The sequence below is a fragment of the Oncorhynchus keta genome, chromosome 36, assembly GCF_023373465.1.
Source record: "Oncorhynchus keta strain PuntledgeMale-10-30-2019 chromosome 36, Oket_V2, whole genome shotgun sequence".
Taxonomy (NCBI): domain Eukaryota; kingdom Metazoa; phylum Chordata; class Actinopteri; order Salmoniformes; family Salmonidae; genus Oncorhynchus; species Oncorhynchus keta.
This window is the reverse complement of record NC_068456.1, coordinates 5,724,028-5,743,244: the sequence shown is the minus strand read 5'-3', so window position 1 is coordinate 5,743,244 and position 19,217 is coordinate 5,724,028. Positions and strand designations below refer to the sequence as shown.

The following is a 19,217-nucleotide window of genomic DNA, read 5'->3' as shown; positions in this document are numbered from 1 at the left end:
ACATCACAACTGAAAAGCCTTTTGAAACCACATCGGATGATTACGTCGGCAGACCAGTCATGATGGATCGATGGGGCTCCGTCTCAGCAATAAAGGGCCTAGGCCAATTGGCAAAAGTGTTATTGTAGCCCACGAATTAGCAGGTATACCTCTTCGGCTAGCCGGGAGATGGGCCTAGCTCGAGGCTAGCTCAAGGTTAACTGGTGCTTGCTTTGGGACAGAGACGTTAGCCAGCGGTAGCCATTCGGTTGCAGCTAGCTAGCTGCGATGATCCGGTGTAATGGCCCAGAGCTTGCGGCAGGTATCCGATGATGTGGTGGAGAAAAGCAGTCCGATATGCTCTGGGTTGATATCGCGCTATGCAGACTGGCAGGTATTGACCGAGCTATAAGCGGGCTGGTGTCCGAGCTAAAGGTGAAGACCGCTAGCCATGTCTAACAGTGACTACTAGCAAGTAGCTAGTTAGTTGGCTAGCCTCTGATGAAGGTTCCAGTTATATTTATAAAAATAGCAGATCTGTACCACATTGGGTGAGGCAGGTTGCAGGAAAATATATTTAGATCGTAAGTGGAAAGTGGGATTAAAATATATGAAAAAAAACGATGAAACCACCTATTTACATGTGACAAGACAAACACATGTCATACTGCTACGCCATCTTGAATGCTAGTTAAGTGATAGTACCACTAAGCCAAAACCAGATGGGATGGCGTATCACTGCAGAATGCTGCGGTAGCCATGTTGGTTAAGAGTACCTTGAATTCTAAATAAATCACAGACAGTGTCACCAGCAAAGCACCCCCACACCATAACACCACCTCCTCCATGCTTTACGGTGGGAAATACACATGCAGAGATCATCCCTTCACCCACACCGCGTCTCACAAAGACACGGCGGTTGGAACCAAACATTTCCAATTTGGGTTCCAGACCAAAGAACAAATTTCTACCAGTCTAATGTCCATTGTTCATGTTTCTTGGCCCAAGCAAGTCTCTTCTTATTATTGGTGCCCTTTAGTAGTGGTTTATTTGCAGAAATTCAACCATGAAGGCCTGATTTACACAGTCTCCTCTAAACAGTTGATGTTGAGATGTGTATGTTACTTGAACTCTGTGAAGCATTTATTTGGGCTGCAATTTCTGAGGCTGGAAACTCTAATGAACTTATCCTCTGCAGCATAGGTAACTCTGGGTCTTCCTTTCCTGTGGCGGTCCTCATGAGAGCCAGTTTCATCATAGCGCTTAATGGTTATTGCGACTGCACTTGAAGAAACTTTCAAAGGTCTTGAAATGTTCTGTATTGACTGACCTTTATGTCTTAAAGTAATGATGGAATGTCATTTCTCTATGCTTATTTGACCTGTTCTTATTATAATATGGACTTGGTCTTTTACCATATAGGGCTATCTTCTGTATACCATCCCTACCTCACAACTGATTGGCTCAAACGCATTAAGAAGGAAATAAATTCCACAAATTAACTTTTAACAAGGCACACCCTGTTAATTGAAATGCATTCCAGGTGACTACCTCATAAAGCTGGTTGAGAGAATGCCAATAGTGTGCAAAGCTGTCAAGGCAAAAGTTGTCTACTTTGAAGAATATAAAAATAGATTTATTTAGATTTGTTTAACACTTTTTTTTGGTTACTACATGATTCCATATGTGTTATTTAATAGTTTTAATGTCTTCACTATTATTCTACAATATAGAAAATGGTCAGGGAGGTCACAAAGAACCCGATGGTCACTCTGATAGAGCTCCAGAGTTCCTCTGTGGAGATGGGAGAACCTACCAGAAGGACCACCATCTCTGCAGCACTCCACCAATCAGGCCTTTATGGTAGAGTGGCAAGACGGAAGCCACTCCTCAGTAAAATGCACATGACAGCCCACTTGGAGTTGTCCAAAAAAGCACCTAAAGTGCTCTCAGACCATGAGAAACAAGATTCTCTGCTCTGATGAAACCAAGATTGAACTCTTTGGCCTGAATGCTAAGTGTCACGTCTGGAGGAAACCTGGCACCATCCCTACGGTGAAGCATGGTGGTAGCAGCATCATGTTGTGGGTATGTTTTTCAGTGGCAGTGATGGGAGACTAGTCAGGATCGAGGGAAAGATTAATGGAGCAAAATACAGAGAAATCTTTGATGAAAACCTGCTCCAGAGCGCTCTGGACTTCAGACTGGGGCGACGGTTCACCTTCCAACAGGACAACGACCCTAAGAACACAGCCAAGACGGCGGAGGAAGTCTCTGAATGTCCTTGAGTGGCCCAGCCAGAGCCCGGACTTGAACCCAATCAAACATCTCTGGAGAGACCTGAAAATCAAATCAAATCTAATTGTATTTGTCACATACACATGGTTAGCAGATGTTAATGCGAGGGTAGCGAAATGCTTGTGCTTCTAGTTCCGACAATGCAGTAATAACCAACAAGTAATCTAACTAACAATTCTAAAACTACTGTCTTATACACAGTGTAAGGGGATAAAGAATATGTACATAAGGATATATGAATGAGTGATGGTACAGAGCAGCATAGGCAAGATACAGTAGATGGTATCGAGTACAGTATATACATATGAGATGAGTATGTAAACAAAGTGGCATAGTTAAAGTGGCTAGTGATACATGTATTACATGAGGATGCAGTCGATGATATAGAGTACAGTATATACGTATGCATATGAGATGAATAATGTAGGGTAAGTAACATTATATAAGGTAGCATTGTTTAAAGCATTGCTTTCAAACAAATAGTGTGATTTGAGCCCGTGTCTAAAAATGATGGTCAAGAAATAGTTTTCTGACTTCCCCATGACCATTAACCATGCTACAGTAGGAGTTCTAACATATCTGCAATTGTATGGTGGTCTTTTTCTGACATTTCCTGGATCAGGTTTTTGACCATAGAATAGAGATTAGTCAAGTTTTAATCTTGCTTATCCCTGAAAACAAATATTGAGACATTTGGTCAGATGCTCGTAGTGTATCCACGAGAGATTGGTAAAGTATTATATTCTAGTGGATTCTATTATTTTATTCTATATAAGCACATACTAAACAGCACATAGTACTAGTGTAGGTCTACATCATAGCCCTATACTGTAGGTAGCCAACTGAATTGTATATGTGCCATGTGAAAAGATCCCTCTTAACAAAATGATTTTAAAACCCCATCTAGTGTACAAACTGAAGTATGCAATAGGCCTTTGTGCTTTGGGATTGTGTTCTGTGAAAGACTGTGTTCCTTACTTTCAATGATTGCCATACATATTTCTAATGTATAAATTCACAAGGTAGACCAGAGTTGTTCTTGCGCGGCCTGTACATAGGCTACTCTGGGTCACCTTAAACCTTTACTCCTCCCTCATTTCTTTATCAACAATGTGGGACTACTGTAGTACTTTCACCCACATCAGAGACGGAAGAGGAAGCAAAACATCCCACTCCCTCATTTTTCTTTTACAAACGAGGTCAATGAACTAAGTAGACCAGACCCAGCTGCTATTGCATTGGTGCCTATGGGAGAGCCATCCCCTTAAGCAGACAGGAACTGACTTTATCCGCAATCTTTGACCACATATTATAGAGCCTATGAGTTATGCTGCATTCATAACCAATTGGGAAGTGAGAATGTACCACCTTAGAGTTAGATAGAGGAGACTATAAAGACTAAACATGTTTCACATGGACATTGCCATTGAGGGCTTAAATCATTGTAAAGTAGTCAACTGGGTGGGACTTCCTATATTTGAAGGAATAATCCCATTATTATTAAAAATCAATTTTTATGGCCCTCTAACTGGAAATTGCTAGTGGGAAATGGTGGAAGCCCTCAATGACAAGCAGGTTTTATCATCTAGAGTTCTCTATCTAACTCTATAATGGTAACTTTCCACTTGGTTACGAACGCAGCATTAGAGAAAAAAACAGACGTCCAGTAGACGAAGACCAAGTACAGTAGTTAGTCACAAAGCCTAGATGTCAATCTAGATCAGACCATATAGTTTAACGACAGTGTTTTACAGGCTGCATTGATTATGCAGAGGACTGGAGGCTCATATAGTAAATAGATTAGTAAACGTCTCAGAATGAGGAAGAGGACTGGTGACCGTGACTCCAAGAAGCAGAAGACTGCCGGAGATGAAGCTGGTGTGTCATCGAGTGCGCAACCGAGGTAAAATTGCGTAAAATTATGCTCTCTAGACTATAGTATAGTAAATAAATACGCCTGTTAGGAGCACGCCCGTTTGTAGTCCTAAAAAACTGAAATTACACCTCGGGTTCGTTCAGCCATTCCTATTCGGGAAATTAATGAGGTTTTTGAATATAGTCCGAATGAAAATAAGGTCTGAGCAGTGGCGATTTTATAATGTACTTCTTGGTGGAGCAAACTCACAATTGTTTTGTTGATGCCTGACAGCAAAGCCACTACATTATACAACACAACACTAAACAATACATTAATTGAACTATAACCGTGACAAACGGTGCCCTCAAACTGTTAGGGCCTACATAAAGCTGTCCCAACAGCAGCCCAAACACTGCTACACTGGCAGCGAAACAATTAATTCAGCCTCACTTACTGCCTTAAAAAAACATTGCTGATATGACTGACTTGCTTAAACAAATGTTGTTTCTACTGACAATTGAGATGTATAAACTATGGCATAAGGGGACGACATGCGTAATTTCGATGAAGACATTAATGAGCGAGTTAGGATGGACAGTCAAAATAGCTATTTGTTCAGCACTTTTGAAATGTACAGCGACAGAATTCAGAACATGGGCCGATCTTACAGTATTCTCCCTGTACACCAAGTCAGAACTGTAGGATAAATAAAGGGAGCATATAAGCAGACAATGAAAGCTCTTACACTATTCAATTATGACATTTCTCTGAAACAGGCTATAGGCTACATGTGCACCAGCAAGTCAGAACAATAGTCTTAAGTTATGATGAGGAAAGGGACTAAATTATTAGGGTGAGGATCATGGGTTACTTACAGCTTACTATATAACAGTTAGCCTAGAGGTTAGAGCATTAGGCCAGTAACCAAAAGTTGCTGGATCAAATCCCAGAGCTGACAAGGTAAACATCTGTCGTTCTGCCCCCAAACAAGGCAGTTAACACACTGTTCCCCAGTAGGCTCTCATTGTAAATAATCATTTGTTCTTAACTGACTTGCCTAGTTAAATAATGGATAAATAAAAACATACACTCAGCAATACTTTCTTAGCTACGGTATACATATCTCCCTGGCATATTACATAATTTATGCAGCAGCATACAATATATTTTTGGACTCACCTTGTTGTGCTGTGCTCACTTGAACAGGAAGGTGGAACGGCTGTCCTTTGTGGGGAAATTTGTCATCAAACTTTGTCATCAAAGTCTGGCATTCTCTGGATTTATGGTGCTTTCAAGACAACTGGGAACTCGGAATAAAACAAGGTCTAATCATGACGTCAGGGATCTTCAGGTCGGAGATCTTGAAAGAGGCCAGAGTTCCCGACTTGGAATTCCGAGTTGGATGACCGTTCAAAACTTATTTTTACAGTCTGAGATCGTTTTGTCTGAGTTCCCAGTTGTCTTGAACTCACTGAAGTCTGAGATTTCCGAGTTTCCAGTAGTTTTGAACGCGGCAGAAGTCATGCCGGATTGACAGCATGGCCAATGTTGAATGTTTATCCTTTTTAAGCTTGGAAAAGAGACCCTTAATAATCCCAGACTTGGACAACACACCCACTCCACTGAATAGTAGGCTAGTGATTGCTTTGCAATGCTTGCAATTAGCCACTGATTCCTTCCAAACCACTCATTGTTGAATTTGCGATTTTCCTACTTGTGTAAAGTTTGTTTAATGACCGATGAGCACCTATTCATTTTATCTATCATTTCTCTTCATAACTTCTCTTCATATGACAAGGATTGAAAAGGATTTGTCAGTAGATTGTCAACTTGATTCATGATGATGACTTATAGCTTGCTATCTAAGATTTTGAAGTATGATGTTGACATGGTCGGTCCAATCAAAGCTACGGTAGATGTAACGTGAATTGACGTCATTTTATCTGTGGCCAATGACCTTGAGCCTACTTGGATGGGCACTTCTAATGTAACTCTATGGCAACACTCAAGGGGTTTGAATTTTCGAGCTGTCCCCATAGATTTTGCGGTGACGTAGTGTCCCCATGAGTGACAGAACACTGAGCCAATCACGGCACGACTACAGAACATTATCAACCCCTATGCTCCGTATTTTCCGCTGGCTTCCCCACCACCACAGAAAGCACTGAGCTAGGCTGAAACACCTGCATTTTGGAGCTGCCTTACTCAAGAAAGAGAAAAAGACACCATGTTTCTATGCAGCTTTATTAACTCAATGATCCTTTTTTATTTACATTGTTTGCAAACTAATATGTGACATGTATTAATGCCAAAGTTACATGCAAAACAGGTAAACATGTGGAGCTCAAAACAGGTGAATGATGGGTCGCCACCTAGGCGTAGTGGCCTTTTAACCGTTTAAATGAGGATCTTCCTGCTATGGCACATCTGTGAGAAGGGCTGTCCAACTGTAGACAATAAGAACAGACCCCTGCATAGCCCATGTACAAAGCGCTACAAGCTTACTGAGTGACTGCTTCAGAATACAGCAATATTTTCTGCCGTATGTATAAATAACCAGATAAAGAGATTTGCTGATCTTTTGCTAGAAATGTATTTCTTTAGATGAACAAAATATCACAAGGGGGGAAATGTGCAAAGGCAAACTAGTAAATTACCCACCACCTTAACATGTAAATTACCCACCAACATAACTTGTGAATAAGAAAAATATATATAATAGAGAAAAACGTGTTCACCACCAACATCTACACAACTGTCTTGAGCACCCAACATCCGTTTTTGGGGAGACATGGGTGGTTTTTAGGTTGAGACGTAGACTGTCGCACTTGGAACGGGACGGAGCGGACTCAAGGTACTGTTAGATGATCCTGAAAAAGTTCAATGTCATGTCCCGGACAAATGCAATACGGTTGTCAGGAGGAAGACGGGGTTCAATGGCGTCAGAGGACACTTGCTGGACTCTGTCGCTGTTGCATTATTTCAGCTTCCAAAGGACTCTCATCTGTCGTCCTCTTCGGCCCCTGGAGCTGGGTCGGGCAGATGGGTCGGAGGTCAGAGAGCGATGGCACGTCTGGAAGGTGTGTTGGTGAGAAGGGCCAGGGAAGTGATGAGCCAGGTCGGGTAGATGATGAACCACCTGTTGATGGGCCATTTGGCCTCTGCTCGGCCTCTTGGCTGTCCACAACACCATACAGACATACAGTGCATTCAGAAAGTATTCAGATCTCTTGACTTTTTCCACATTTTGATACGTTACAGCCTTACTCTAAAAGTATTATTTGTTTAAAGATCCTCACAAATCTACACACAATACCCCAAAATGAGAAAGCAAAAACAGGTTTGTATACATTTTTTCAAATATACATTTACATAAGTATTCAGACCCTTTACTCAGTACTTTGTTGAAGCACCTTTGGCAGCGATTACAGCCTCGAGTCTTTTTAGATATGACGCTACAGGCTTGGTACATCTGTATTTGGAGAGTTTCAAATTATTCTCTGCAGATCCTCTCAAGCTCTGTCAGGTTGGATGGGGAGCATCGCTGCACAGCTATTCTCAGGTCTCTCCAGAGATGTTCGATCGGGTTCAAGTCCTGGCTCTGGCTTGGCCACTCAAGGACATTCAGAGACATGTCCCGAAGCCACTCCTGCGTTGTCTTGGCTGTGTTCTTAGGGTCGTCTGAGGTCCTGAGTGCTCTGGAGCAGGTTTTCATCAAGGATCTCTCTGTACTTTGCTTCATTCATCTTTCCCTCAACCCTGACTAATCTCCCAGTCCCAGCTACTGAAAAACATCCCCACATCATCGCCACCAACATGCTTCAACGTAGGGATGGTGCCAGGTTTTCAGACGTGATACTTGGCATTCAGGCCAAAGAGTTCAATCTTGGTTTCATCAGACTAGAGAATCTTGTTTCTCATGGTCTTAGAGGTTTTTTTAAACTCCAAGCAGGCTGTCATGTGCATTTTACTGAGGAGTGGCTTCCGTCTCGCCACTCTACCATAAAGGCCTGATTGGCGGAGTGCTGCAGAGATGGTTGTCCTTCTGGAAGTTTCTCCCATCTCTACAGAGGAACTCTGGAGCTCTGTCAGAGTGGCCATCGGACTCTTGGTCACCTCCCTGACCAAGGCCCTTCTACCCCGAATGGTCAGTTTGGCCGGGCGGCCAGCTCTAGGAAGAGTCTTGGTGGTTCCAAACTTCTTCCATTTAAGAATGGTGGAGGCCACTGTATTCTTGGGGACTTTCAATGCTGCAGACATGTTTTAGTACCCTTCCCCAGATTTATGCCTCGACACAATCCTGTCTCGGATCTCTACGGACAATTCCTTCGACCTAATGGCTTATTTCTTGCTCTGACATGCACTGTCTATTGTGGGATCTTATAAAGACAGGTGTATCCCTTTCCAAATCATGGCCAATCAATTGAATTCCAAGTTGTAGAAACATCTCAAGGATGATCAATGGAAACAGGATGCACCTGAGCTCAATTTCGAGTCTCATAGTAAAGAGTCTGAATAATTATGTAAATTAAGGTATTTCAGTTATTTATTATTTTAATTAGCAAACATTTCTAAACCTGTTTTTGCTTTGTCATTGTGGGGTATTGTGTGTAAATTGATGAGGGGAACAAACATAATTAAATACATTTGGAAATGAGGGCTGTAACGTAACAAAATGTGGAAAAGGTCAAGGGGTCTGAGGACTTTTGAGTGTAACGACAGTCGAAAATAAAAGCAAACGTGCAAGTAGAGTAACAGTAGGAGCATTTCCATTGATTCCGTGTTTATAAATACCATAAGGGTTGTGATGTAGACACAGGGACAGCACTTCCATTGCAAAACTTCCTCAATACTGCCCCTCAAGTCTGCTCAAGGAGCTATACGCTGCGTTCCAAATTTCTTGGGGCGCACTTGTGCATACAAGGAGCAGCCCATTTCGTGACTTACAATGACACTGCGATACTCCGTCGGCTCCGTAGAGGTCTTATTCGTTTTGTTTGATCAGATAATATCAGCCAGTTAACATGACCTTTATTAATTATGAAGCCTTTATGTGCTTATTTTGATTACATACGCTTCAAAATTCAAAAAGTGATGTTAGTTGTTGAATATTATCTCATAGAACGAAAACGTATAAGATCTTCTAAGCTTACAGTATGTTTGCCACAGACCTTATTCTCTGTGTATATCCAAAAGCCCATTTATTTCTCCATAGGCTTTGGCCAACGAGCCATCGCGGAGTTAGTCTCCATTAGCGCCTACAAAAAAGACTCCATAACTATTATTGGCCTAAAATGCACTTCAATGCCAATATCCAGTAATGTCTGCTGACGCAGCATGGACCTTTGTCATTGTAATGTTGACGCTTTTTGTCTCTCTCTCTCTCTATCTCTCAGACCTAGCTCCCGTTTGTTGTGGTGGGTCAAAAGAGGTCTCCTGGTTGTGTGTGTCATTTATGTTTCTGTGCCTTTCATGATGCGACTGTTCCCTGACATCATAAATCACCTGGTGTATTCTCACAGAGGTGAGTGTAAGCTATTCATGATAATTATCCAAAATACTGGACAAATCAGGAATAACAAATCATATAACATATAGTCTGTTTCTCTTTCTTTTTAGTCAAGGTCCCATTCTTCATCAACCTTGGCCAGCCAGCTGACCTGTATCTTAACCACACTGTGAACATGTACCTTAAATCTGAGCAAGGGATCTCATTGGGTGTTTGGTGAGTAGGCTTTCTCCAGGTTACTTTGTGAGTAGGGTAATGTAGCCTACCTACCTTACTTCAGAAGTACACTCACTGCCACTGGACAGTATAGCTTTTATAAAGACAGCATTGAACTTTATACATCAAAGTCTACACATCGTCCCTTCCACGTGTTGTCACTTCCTAATGTTATCACTGTACAATATCTTCAAGGCACACAGTCCCTGAAAGTCAGTGGAAGGAGGCACAGGGAAAGGACTTGGAATGGTACCAAGATTCTTTGGGAGCTGGAATTCCGATTATCATTTATCTCCATGGCAATGGAGGCACAAGGTAGCAAGAACAATGGATACCTATACAATAATATTGTTCTCACTTTGAATCTAAAAGTACACATTCTTTCATACAGGGCAGCAAGTAACCGTGTGGGATTAGTACGTGTAAGTGACTGTCGACTACATCAAAAGTTACTTCATCATGGCAGAAAATTACATTGGTGATTGATCAATTTGTGATTGGCTTTTGTGTCCACAGGTGCTGAGTGCAATAGGTTACCATGTTTTGGCTTTGGACTACAGAGGTTGGTTAAACAAAAAGTTTGACTAGACTGTTAAAACATATTTGCTTTATTTATTTAGTCTGAATACATTTGAATAATTGTTACACACGTCCTTGATAACCTAGCGTTAGTCTACAGTTTGTGTTGTGACAGTGTTATTTTACCTTGCTTGCTGTAAGGAGAGTCCGATAACCAACTCCCAATTCCTTACACTGCATTAGAGCTCACCCTCTGGTGTGGGTTGCCTGTGACTGCCCCCTTGTGGTCAGATACGAATCATTGCACAACTCTGCATCAAGTTTACCTCAGGCAGACAGACATGACATCATAGGCCTATACATAGTCTATTATGTTTGCATAATGAACAACCATTGATTTAAGAAACTCTTAACAGGTTTTGGGGACTCCACCGGAGAGCCCACTGAAGTTGGTCTAACCACTGACACCCTCTACTTGTACCAGTGGGTAAAAGCCCGCAGTGGGAGCAGTCTGGTGGTATTATGGGGACACTCTCTTGGCACTGGGTGAGTGACCAAACGTGTGCCTTCAGATGGATAGTTCAGTTTGTAGAGATGAGATAAGCGAGTGGAAATGATTATTTATGTCGATGTGCAGCAGACCTGGGCAAACAATAGTTGTATTTGGACGTTTCTTTTAAAATACTTTTCAAATACTCAAGGTAGTCTAATATAGTTTGTATAGAGTTTCAACTAAAAGGCAACTATTTTCTTTAATATTCAAATACATGTCTCAATAAAACATCATATTTTAAAGTGTTTTGAATACCTCAGAAAACCAAATAATATTTGAAAAAAAATGATGTATTTGATGGCTGCAAAGTATATGATGAAGAACAGTTAGTTGAATTAGTCTAAATATGTCATCATTAGCACATGGTTTGGAGGGCTATCCGATATTGATATGAATCTTAATATAATTTATAGCCTAGAATTACATACATGAGGGACATGGAATCAATCACCTCAACATTTGAGCAGACCACTTTTGCAGATTCAAAATGACTAACAAATGCATTTTCATAGTGAGTGAGACAAAGTGATACAGTAACACTAAACATCAAGTTCTTATACATGTGTAGTGCTAGTACCTTTGTGATTATTGCATTAGCAACATAGTTGTTACATAGAACTTTGGAAATTGCTTTATAATTGAATAACAATGGAGTGATTACATAAGTGGAATAAGGAACAGTCACTTTCTCTGTGTACAGTACTTTCAAAAATGCTCAGCTCTTTGCTATGTAATTAAAATTCAATTACCAAAGTATCATGTAACAACATGCTAATAAAATGTTGCTCTATTAAGTATAACAAAATATATCCCAAAACGGCCTTCTTGAATTAACTACAGCCAAGGTAGGTGGAAAAACATGTTAGTTTGTATTTCGAGTCAAATTCAGAGTAAATTATCCCTTTAAAGATGGTGTGGTGTGTGTTGGAAATAAGAACCATTAAAACAGATGGACAAAGAAGTTCAACGTTGTTTTTGCTAAGCATCCAACTCGCTGTTTGCAATGTTCAAAATTCCTTTGAATTTCTCTTCAGTATTTTCAGGTATCATAAAATGAATTGCTGCTTTCGACCTTTACAGAGGCATGTTGAAAGAGTCACTCACAACTTATTTATTCATATGTACTAAATATAATTGGTTAATTGGATGGACTTGATTATGTACACATTCAGGAGAATTTACATTTACAGAAGGTTCAGATATAAATGTATTGTGTAGATCAAATATGACTGTCAGATTGGAATAGCATAGGAGATTGTGTTCTGTTCATTCTCTTTCTATATGCAGTTCCATACAACTGTGCCATTAGTTGAAGGCAGCCAATTCCAATAGTTTCTGAAAAGTAGTCACTCCCTGAGGTCCGTATTCAAATGTTTTTTTATGTAGGTGTTTTCTCAGAAATGTATTCAAATAGTTTTTAAAAAGTAGGTACTTTCTCATATCTGTATTCAAATAGTTTTAAAAAGTAGTCATTTTTTGTGATTTGTATTAAAATAGTTGTAGTCAAAGTAACTATTTATTCCCCCCAAAACGAGTTACTTTCCACAAAGCATAGTTAAAACTATACAGTGCATTCAGAAAGTATTTAGATCCCTTCCCTTTTTCCACATTTTGTTACGTTACAGCCTTATTCTAAAATAGATTAAATAAAACATTTTCTTCACCAATCTACACAGAATACCCCATAGTGACTGCACGAAAACAGGTTTTTAGAAACTTTTACAAATGTACAAATAAAAACAGAAATACCTTATTTACATAAGTATTCAGACCCTTTGCTATGAGACTCGAAATTGAGCTCAGGTGCATCCTGTTTCCATTGATCATCCTTGAGATGTTTCTACAAATTGATTAGAGTCCACCTGTGGTAAATTCAATTGATTGGACATGATTTGAAAAGGCACACACCTGTCTATATAAGGTCCCACAGTTGACAGACATGTCAGAGCAAAAACCAAGCCATAAGGTCGAAGGAATTGTCCGTAGAGCTACGAGACAGGATTGTGTCGAGGCACAGATCTGGGGAAGGGTACCAAAAAATGTATGCAGCATTGAAGGTCCCCAAGAACATAGTGGCCTCCATCATTCTTAAATATAAGAAGTTTGGAACCACCAAGACTCTTCCTAGAGCTGGCCGCCCAGCCCAACTGATCAATCGGGGGAGAAGGGCCTTAGTCAGGGAGGATGCCCAAGAACCCGATGGTCACTCTGACAGAGCTCCAGAGTACCTCTGTGGAGATGGGAGAAACTTCCAGAAGGACCACCATCTCTGCAGCACTCCACCAATCAGGCATTTATGGTAGAGGGGCCAGGCGGAAGCCACTCCTCAGTAAAAGCTACATGATAGCCTGCTTGGAGTTTGCCAAAAGGCGCCGAAAACAAGATTCTCTGGTCTGATGAAACCAAGATTGAACTCTTTGTCTTGAATACCAAGCGTCACATCTGGAGGAAACCTGCCACCATTCCTACGGTGAAGCGTGGTGGTGGGAGCATTTTTTTTCAGCAGCAGGGACTAGGAGACCAGCCAGTATCGATGGAAAAATGAACGAGGTAAAGTACAGAGATCCTTGATCAAAACATGCTCCAGAGCGCTCAGTACCTCAGACTGGGACGAAGATTCACCTTCCAACAGGACCACGACCCTAAGCACACAACCAAGACAACGCAGGAGTGGCTTCGGGACAAGTCTTTGAATGTCCTTGCGTGGCCCAGTCAGAGCCCGGACTTTGTATCAACCGCTAGAAAATGTCCATTAATTATAATCCACATAATAATTCACATTTCCTGTTACTGCAGGATTATTGTCGCAAACTTTCTCAAATGACGATCCTTTATCTGTAAAGGTAATGTCGCGGAAATTCTTACACAGGGACACTCAAAGTCAATCTGAAATGAATGATTATTTATTGTCAGCGCGCTGGATAGGTTCCAACCAACTCAATGCACCATAGTACACATGTCAAACAAGAGCTCAACCTGGGCAGACCCAGCAGTTGTCTTATATACAGCTATACACAGACACGTTATATATGCATGATTTAGCATAATTAATTCATCCTTATCCTTTTTTTGTTTCATCCATGTGATAAACCAATACTGGTTCACAACATGTGACAGACCAGACCAATACCTGACCAGGCTTCTCCTCTCTAATCTGAGACCTTGGAATTGAGATATCTTTCGTTCTCAAAACAAGGTCTGGGCGTGCTGCCAAATTGCAGCTACTGATAGTGAGGATTTGTACAGTCAGCCACTTGCATGAACACAGAAATTGGTTTATAGAACAGCACATGAATATAACACAGAAATGAGTTATAATAAAAGCCCAAACATTAAAATGACATTATAGTCATCAAAGGTAATATTGTGTCTGTTACTAAAGTAAGCAAACACAATATAACCGATGATTACTTTTTAATGTTTTTACATTTACCTTGATTAGCTTGACCTGTATGTTTTATTACCTTTGCCTTACACTCCAAATAGATATGTATTCCATTCCACTGGTAGGCTTTTCATGATTTAAATCATATCATATTTGAACTGTTTGTTTGATTTGAAAAGGAAGCATTGTCCATTCAAGAGACTGAACGGCAGTTAGCCTAGCTATAACCGAACGGTTGCTGGTTCGAATACCCAAGCCGACAAGGTGAGAAATCTGTCGATGTGCACTTGAGCAAGGCACTTAACTCTAATTTGCTCTCTATGGCTGACCCTGTAAGAAACAACACATTTCCCTGCACCTATCAGGTGTGTGTGAGAAAACATATTTTTTTTAATTAACACTTATTTGTTGACTTTTTTGCTTGTTCCGCCCCTCATAAACAATATATATATATATATATTTGTGAGATGTTTAAGTTGGAGAATCTGTCACTACTACTACTTATCTACCACCACTAACGGTGACGATTGAAATAATCCAATCAATAATTAGAAATATGACAGAACATTTTGACAGTGACTCAAAGTACGAGACATGATCAGTAAACACCATTTTACCCCCGTGTTTGTACAGAGTGGCCACTAACACTGCAGTCAAACTAATTGAACAAGGTAGGCTTTACTGGACCCATTAAACGTTTTATACCCTCTAGTTACAGTACAGTACACATTTCATGAATGTTTTTTTGTGTGACTCAGTTCATGGAAGTTGACCTGATGTAGTTATTTTGCTTTGATCAGGGATTGTTGTTGATGGTGTGATCATTGAGGGAGCATACACCAACATTCGACAGGAGGGTGCCCATCATCCGTTTGGCTGGGTAAGACTCTCATACCCTCCTCTCCATGGCGATACAGTGCATCTTAAAATGCCATGATTTAGAATGTATTAATGTACTAAACTGCACTTCTTTTCCTCTTTAATTTTCCTTGTGTCCTCAGTTTTATTGGAAGTTTCCAGGTTTTGAGTACTTTTTCCTGGACACAATAGCAGAAAACAATGTCATCTTCCCTAATGATGAAAAGTACGTATTTTCTCGATTTAGATTCAAATGAATACAAAACATTTTCTTGTACATTTATTTTGGTTTATGCAACTTTTCAGTGTTCTTGTCATCCTTTATTTTGAGATTATTAGTACAGGTTTGTGAAATGCGATAAGAAATCAAATCAAAATAACTAACTGTTAGAGTGCCTTCAGAAAGTATTCACACCTTAACTTTTTCCACAATTTGTTGTGTTACAGCCTGAATTCAATATTGATTCAATTGAGATTTTATGTCACTGGTTTACACACAATACCCCATAATGTCAAAGTGGAATAATGTTTTTACAAAAAAAATTACACATTAATTCAAATGAAAAGCTGAAATGTGTCACACCCTGACCTTAGTTATCTTTGTTTTCTTTATTATTTTGGTTAGGTCAGGGTGTGACGAGGGTGGTATGTGTTTTATTTCCTTGTCTAGGGTTTTTTGTATTCTATGAGGTTTTGGTGTGTCTAGGTAAATGTAGGTCTATGGTGGCCTGAATTGGTTCCCAATCAGAGACAGCTGTTTATCGTTGTCTCTGATTGGGGATCCTATTTAGGTTGCCATTTTCCATTTTGGTTTTGTGGGTTATTGTCTATGTATACTTGCCTGTGTCAGCACTCGGTTTAATAGCGTCGTGGTTGTTTAGTGTGTTCATTAATTAAAATAGAATGTATTCATAGTGCCTTGGTCTCATCAATACTACGAACGTGACAAAATGTCTTGAGTCAATAAGTATTCCACCCCTTTGTTATGGCAAGCCTAAATAAGTTCAGGAGTAAGAATGTGCTTAATAAGTCACATAATAAGTTGCAATAACAGTGTTTAATGTGATTTTTGAATGACTACCTAATTTCTGTGAATTGCAAACACAGATTTTTCAATTTCTCGCAAAGAAGGGCACCCATTGGTAGATTGGTAAAAGAAAGCAGACATTGAATATCCTTTTGAGCATAGTGAAGTTATTAATTACACTTTGGATGGTGTATCAATACACCCAGTCACTACCAAACTCCTTCCAAACTTAGTTTCCGGAAAGGAAGGAAACTGCTCAGGGATTTCACCATGAGGCCAATGGTGACTTTAAAACAGTTACAGAGTGTAATGCCTATGATAGAAGAACACTGACTATGAATCAACAACATTGTAGTTGCTCCACAATACTAACCTAAATGACATAGTGAAAAGAAAGAAGCCTATACAGAATAAAAAATATTCCAAAATGTGCACCATGTTTGCAATGAAGCACTAAAGTAAAACTGCCAAAAATGTGGCAAAGAATACAAAGTGTTATGTTTGGGGCAGATCCAACACATCACTAAGTACCACTCTTCATATTTTCAAGCATGGTGGTGGCTGCATCATGTTATGGGTATGCTTATCATTGGCAAGGAATAGGGATTTAAAAATATATATATTCTAACATGTATCGACTCCGGGGCTTTGAATACTTAATGTAAATTAGATATTAGATTCTGTATTTAATTTTAAAAATTCCTAAAAACATGTTTTCACATTGTCATTATGGGGTAGATGGTCATTATGGGTGAAATAAATGTTGAATTAAAATCAAATTGTATTTGTCACATGCGCCGAATACAACCGGTGTAGATCTTACAGTGAAATGCTTACTTACAAGCCCTTAACCAACAATGCAGTTTTAAGAAAGATACCTAAAGAAATAAAAGTAACAAATAATTTAAGAGCAGCAGTAAAATAACAATAGCGAGGCTATATAAAAGGTGTACCGGTACAGAGTCAATACCAAATCTTTTCAGTCTTTTGAAGGGGAATAGGTTTTGTCGTGCCCTCTTCACGACTGTCTTGGGTGTGCTTGGACCATGTTAGTTTGTTGGTGATGTGGACACCAAGGAACCTGAAGCTCTCTACCTGCTCCACTACAGCCCTGTCAATGAGAATGGCCCTCCTTTTCCTGTTGTCCACAATCATCTCCTTAGTCTTGATCACATTCAGGCTTTTAACACAACAAAATGTGGAATAAGTCAAGGGGTATGAATATTTCTGAATGCACTGCAACCAAATGTGTTTGAGAATCGTTCTGAGAGATTAAGGTTGACTGTTCATGAAAAGTGATGCTTTATCAATTCTCCACAGCTTGAAGAGGATGAGGAGTCGTCTTCTGATCCTTCATGCAGAGGATGACCACATAGTGCCCATCCACATGGCTCAGCAGGTGTGGCATGATACTTGGACTGTAACTGACAATAATTCCTCTATTGTCATCTGTCCATAGTATCCCAAGCAACATTTCTGATGTTATCTATATGGGTTGAATGAATATATATCAAGAAGAGTTCCTGGAAACATGATAGTTACAATAAAGGACTTTTCCACTTCTAATCCTTTGTTGTGTTCCTATCAAGCTGTATGAAATAGCACAGAGCGCCCAGAACTCAGAAAATCAAGTGAAGATGATACCGTTTTCCAAATCCCTTGGGTACCATCATAATGGATTATACAAAGACCCTCACCTGCCAGACATCATCCGGTTAGAAAATCTTGGCAACTCTTCAGTTGCAGTTTCTATTTGGCAAAAATTGCAATTCTGATTCTAAATCATTTCATTCTAACAATAAAAGTAAAAATGTTTTCATCCATATTGTTACAGGGAATTTGTACATACATTGGCCCCCTAATCCAGTGACCTATGCAGAAGAGCCTTTGGACATCAAGTGTTTCAACATCTCTAGAGGACCGCAAATCCTAGATGCACAGTTTACACATAAATGTGTCTCTTTACCTTATGGCAAATCAGTAGGATGACCTTCAATCACATAGTCCAATCATTGACCTAATATCAGATACAAGTTACATTGTTAGTAAAGTTAAGCAGTTACTTAGCCAATGCATTATTATCTAGCCATAGCCTATGTGCAAATGACAAGATCTCTGAGATGGAAGCAATGAATTTGTTGACTGTCGGTTTATGAATGACAAATGTGAAGAATGATGACTAATCAATGTTTAAAGTGTCAAACTTAGGCACATTTTTTTGTATTGATTACAGAAAAGTTACTGCTGAAAACTTTTCTTTTTGGCTAGTATTATCCCCAGATTACAAAATCATGTTTACAAGTACAAATAAAACCTGATCGATGCTCATGAATCTCACTCCATGACTCCTGCTTCTTTGTTGATTATGAACTTGCTTGTTTACCCGACCGTGGGAAAGACTACCCACTGGGCAAAAACTGGTTGAATCAACGTTGTTTCCATGTCATTTCAACCAAATAATTCAATGTGATGATGTTGAATCAACATGGAAAACTGGTTAAATTAGCAAAAATGTTCAATCCAATGATGGGGTGAAATAGTTTGTTGATTTCAATTTGAATTCACGTTAGTTGACAACTCAACCAAATCAATACTAGATGTTGAACTGACGCCTGTGCCCAGTGGGAATGTTTGTTTCCACACTCACGACTCTGACTCTATTGGTTACACAGACAAGGCCTTCCATCTTATTCTAACCTTCTCTCGGCGGCTTTGTATTCATTACCTGATAAAACTGCTGTACAATATGATCTTGTTGCCATCTGATGCACATTCAAATGTCATAAAAAATCTACACCGCAAAGCTCTCCCTGTCTTCTGCTGTGCCCTGATTGTATTACTGCTGATGATATCTGGAAATGTGCATGTACACCCTGGCCCATCTATTGTTAATAGCCCCAATAGAGAGCAATAATAATGCTGTCTTTTTGTAGACACTGTAACTCCACCATGGTTCATTGGACAAAGCCTAATGGAAAATGAATGGTGTTTTGGGGGGGGTGGATAAGCACCCAC

General features: G+C 39.9%; 1 protein-coding gene across 1 annotated transcript; it reads left to right on the top strand.

The window, feature by feature from the left end:
- Positions 1 to 3,908: 3,908 nt before the first annotated feature.
- LOC118369521 (lysophosphatidylserine lipase ABHD12-like) lies at positions 3,909 to 18,539 on the top strand. The gene is made up of 13 exons (XM_035753957.1): positions 3,909 to 4,180; positions 9,532 to 9,659; positions 9,755 to 9,860; positions 10,056 to 10,175; positions 10,252 to 10,282; positions 10,377 to 10,422; positions 10,796 to 10,925; positions 14,951 to 14,988; positions 15,118 to 15,197; positions 15,319 to 15,401; positions 17,523 to 17,601; positions 17,792 to 17,916; positions 18,037 to 18,539. The coding sequence occupies exons 1-13, from the start codon at positions 4,095 to 4,097 to the stop codon at positions 18,062 to 18,064; spliced, it is 1,080 nt and encodes a 359-aa protein (XP_035609850.1). The 5' UTR covers positions 3,909 to 4,094; the 3' UTR covers positions 18,065 to 18,539.
- Positions 18,540 to 19,217: the final 678 nt, after the last annotated feature.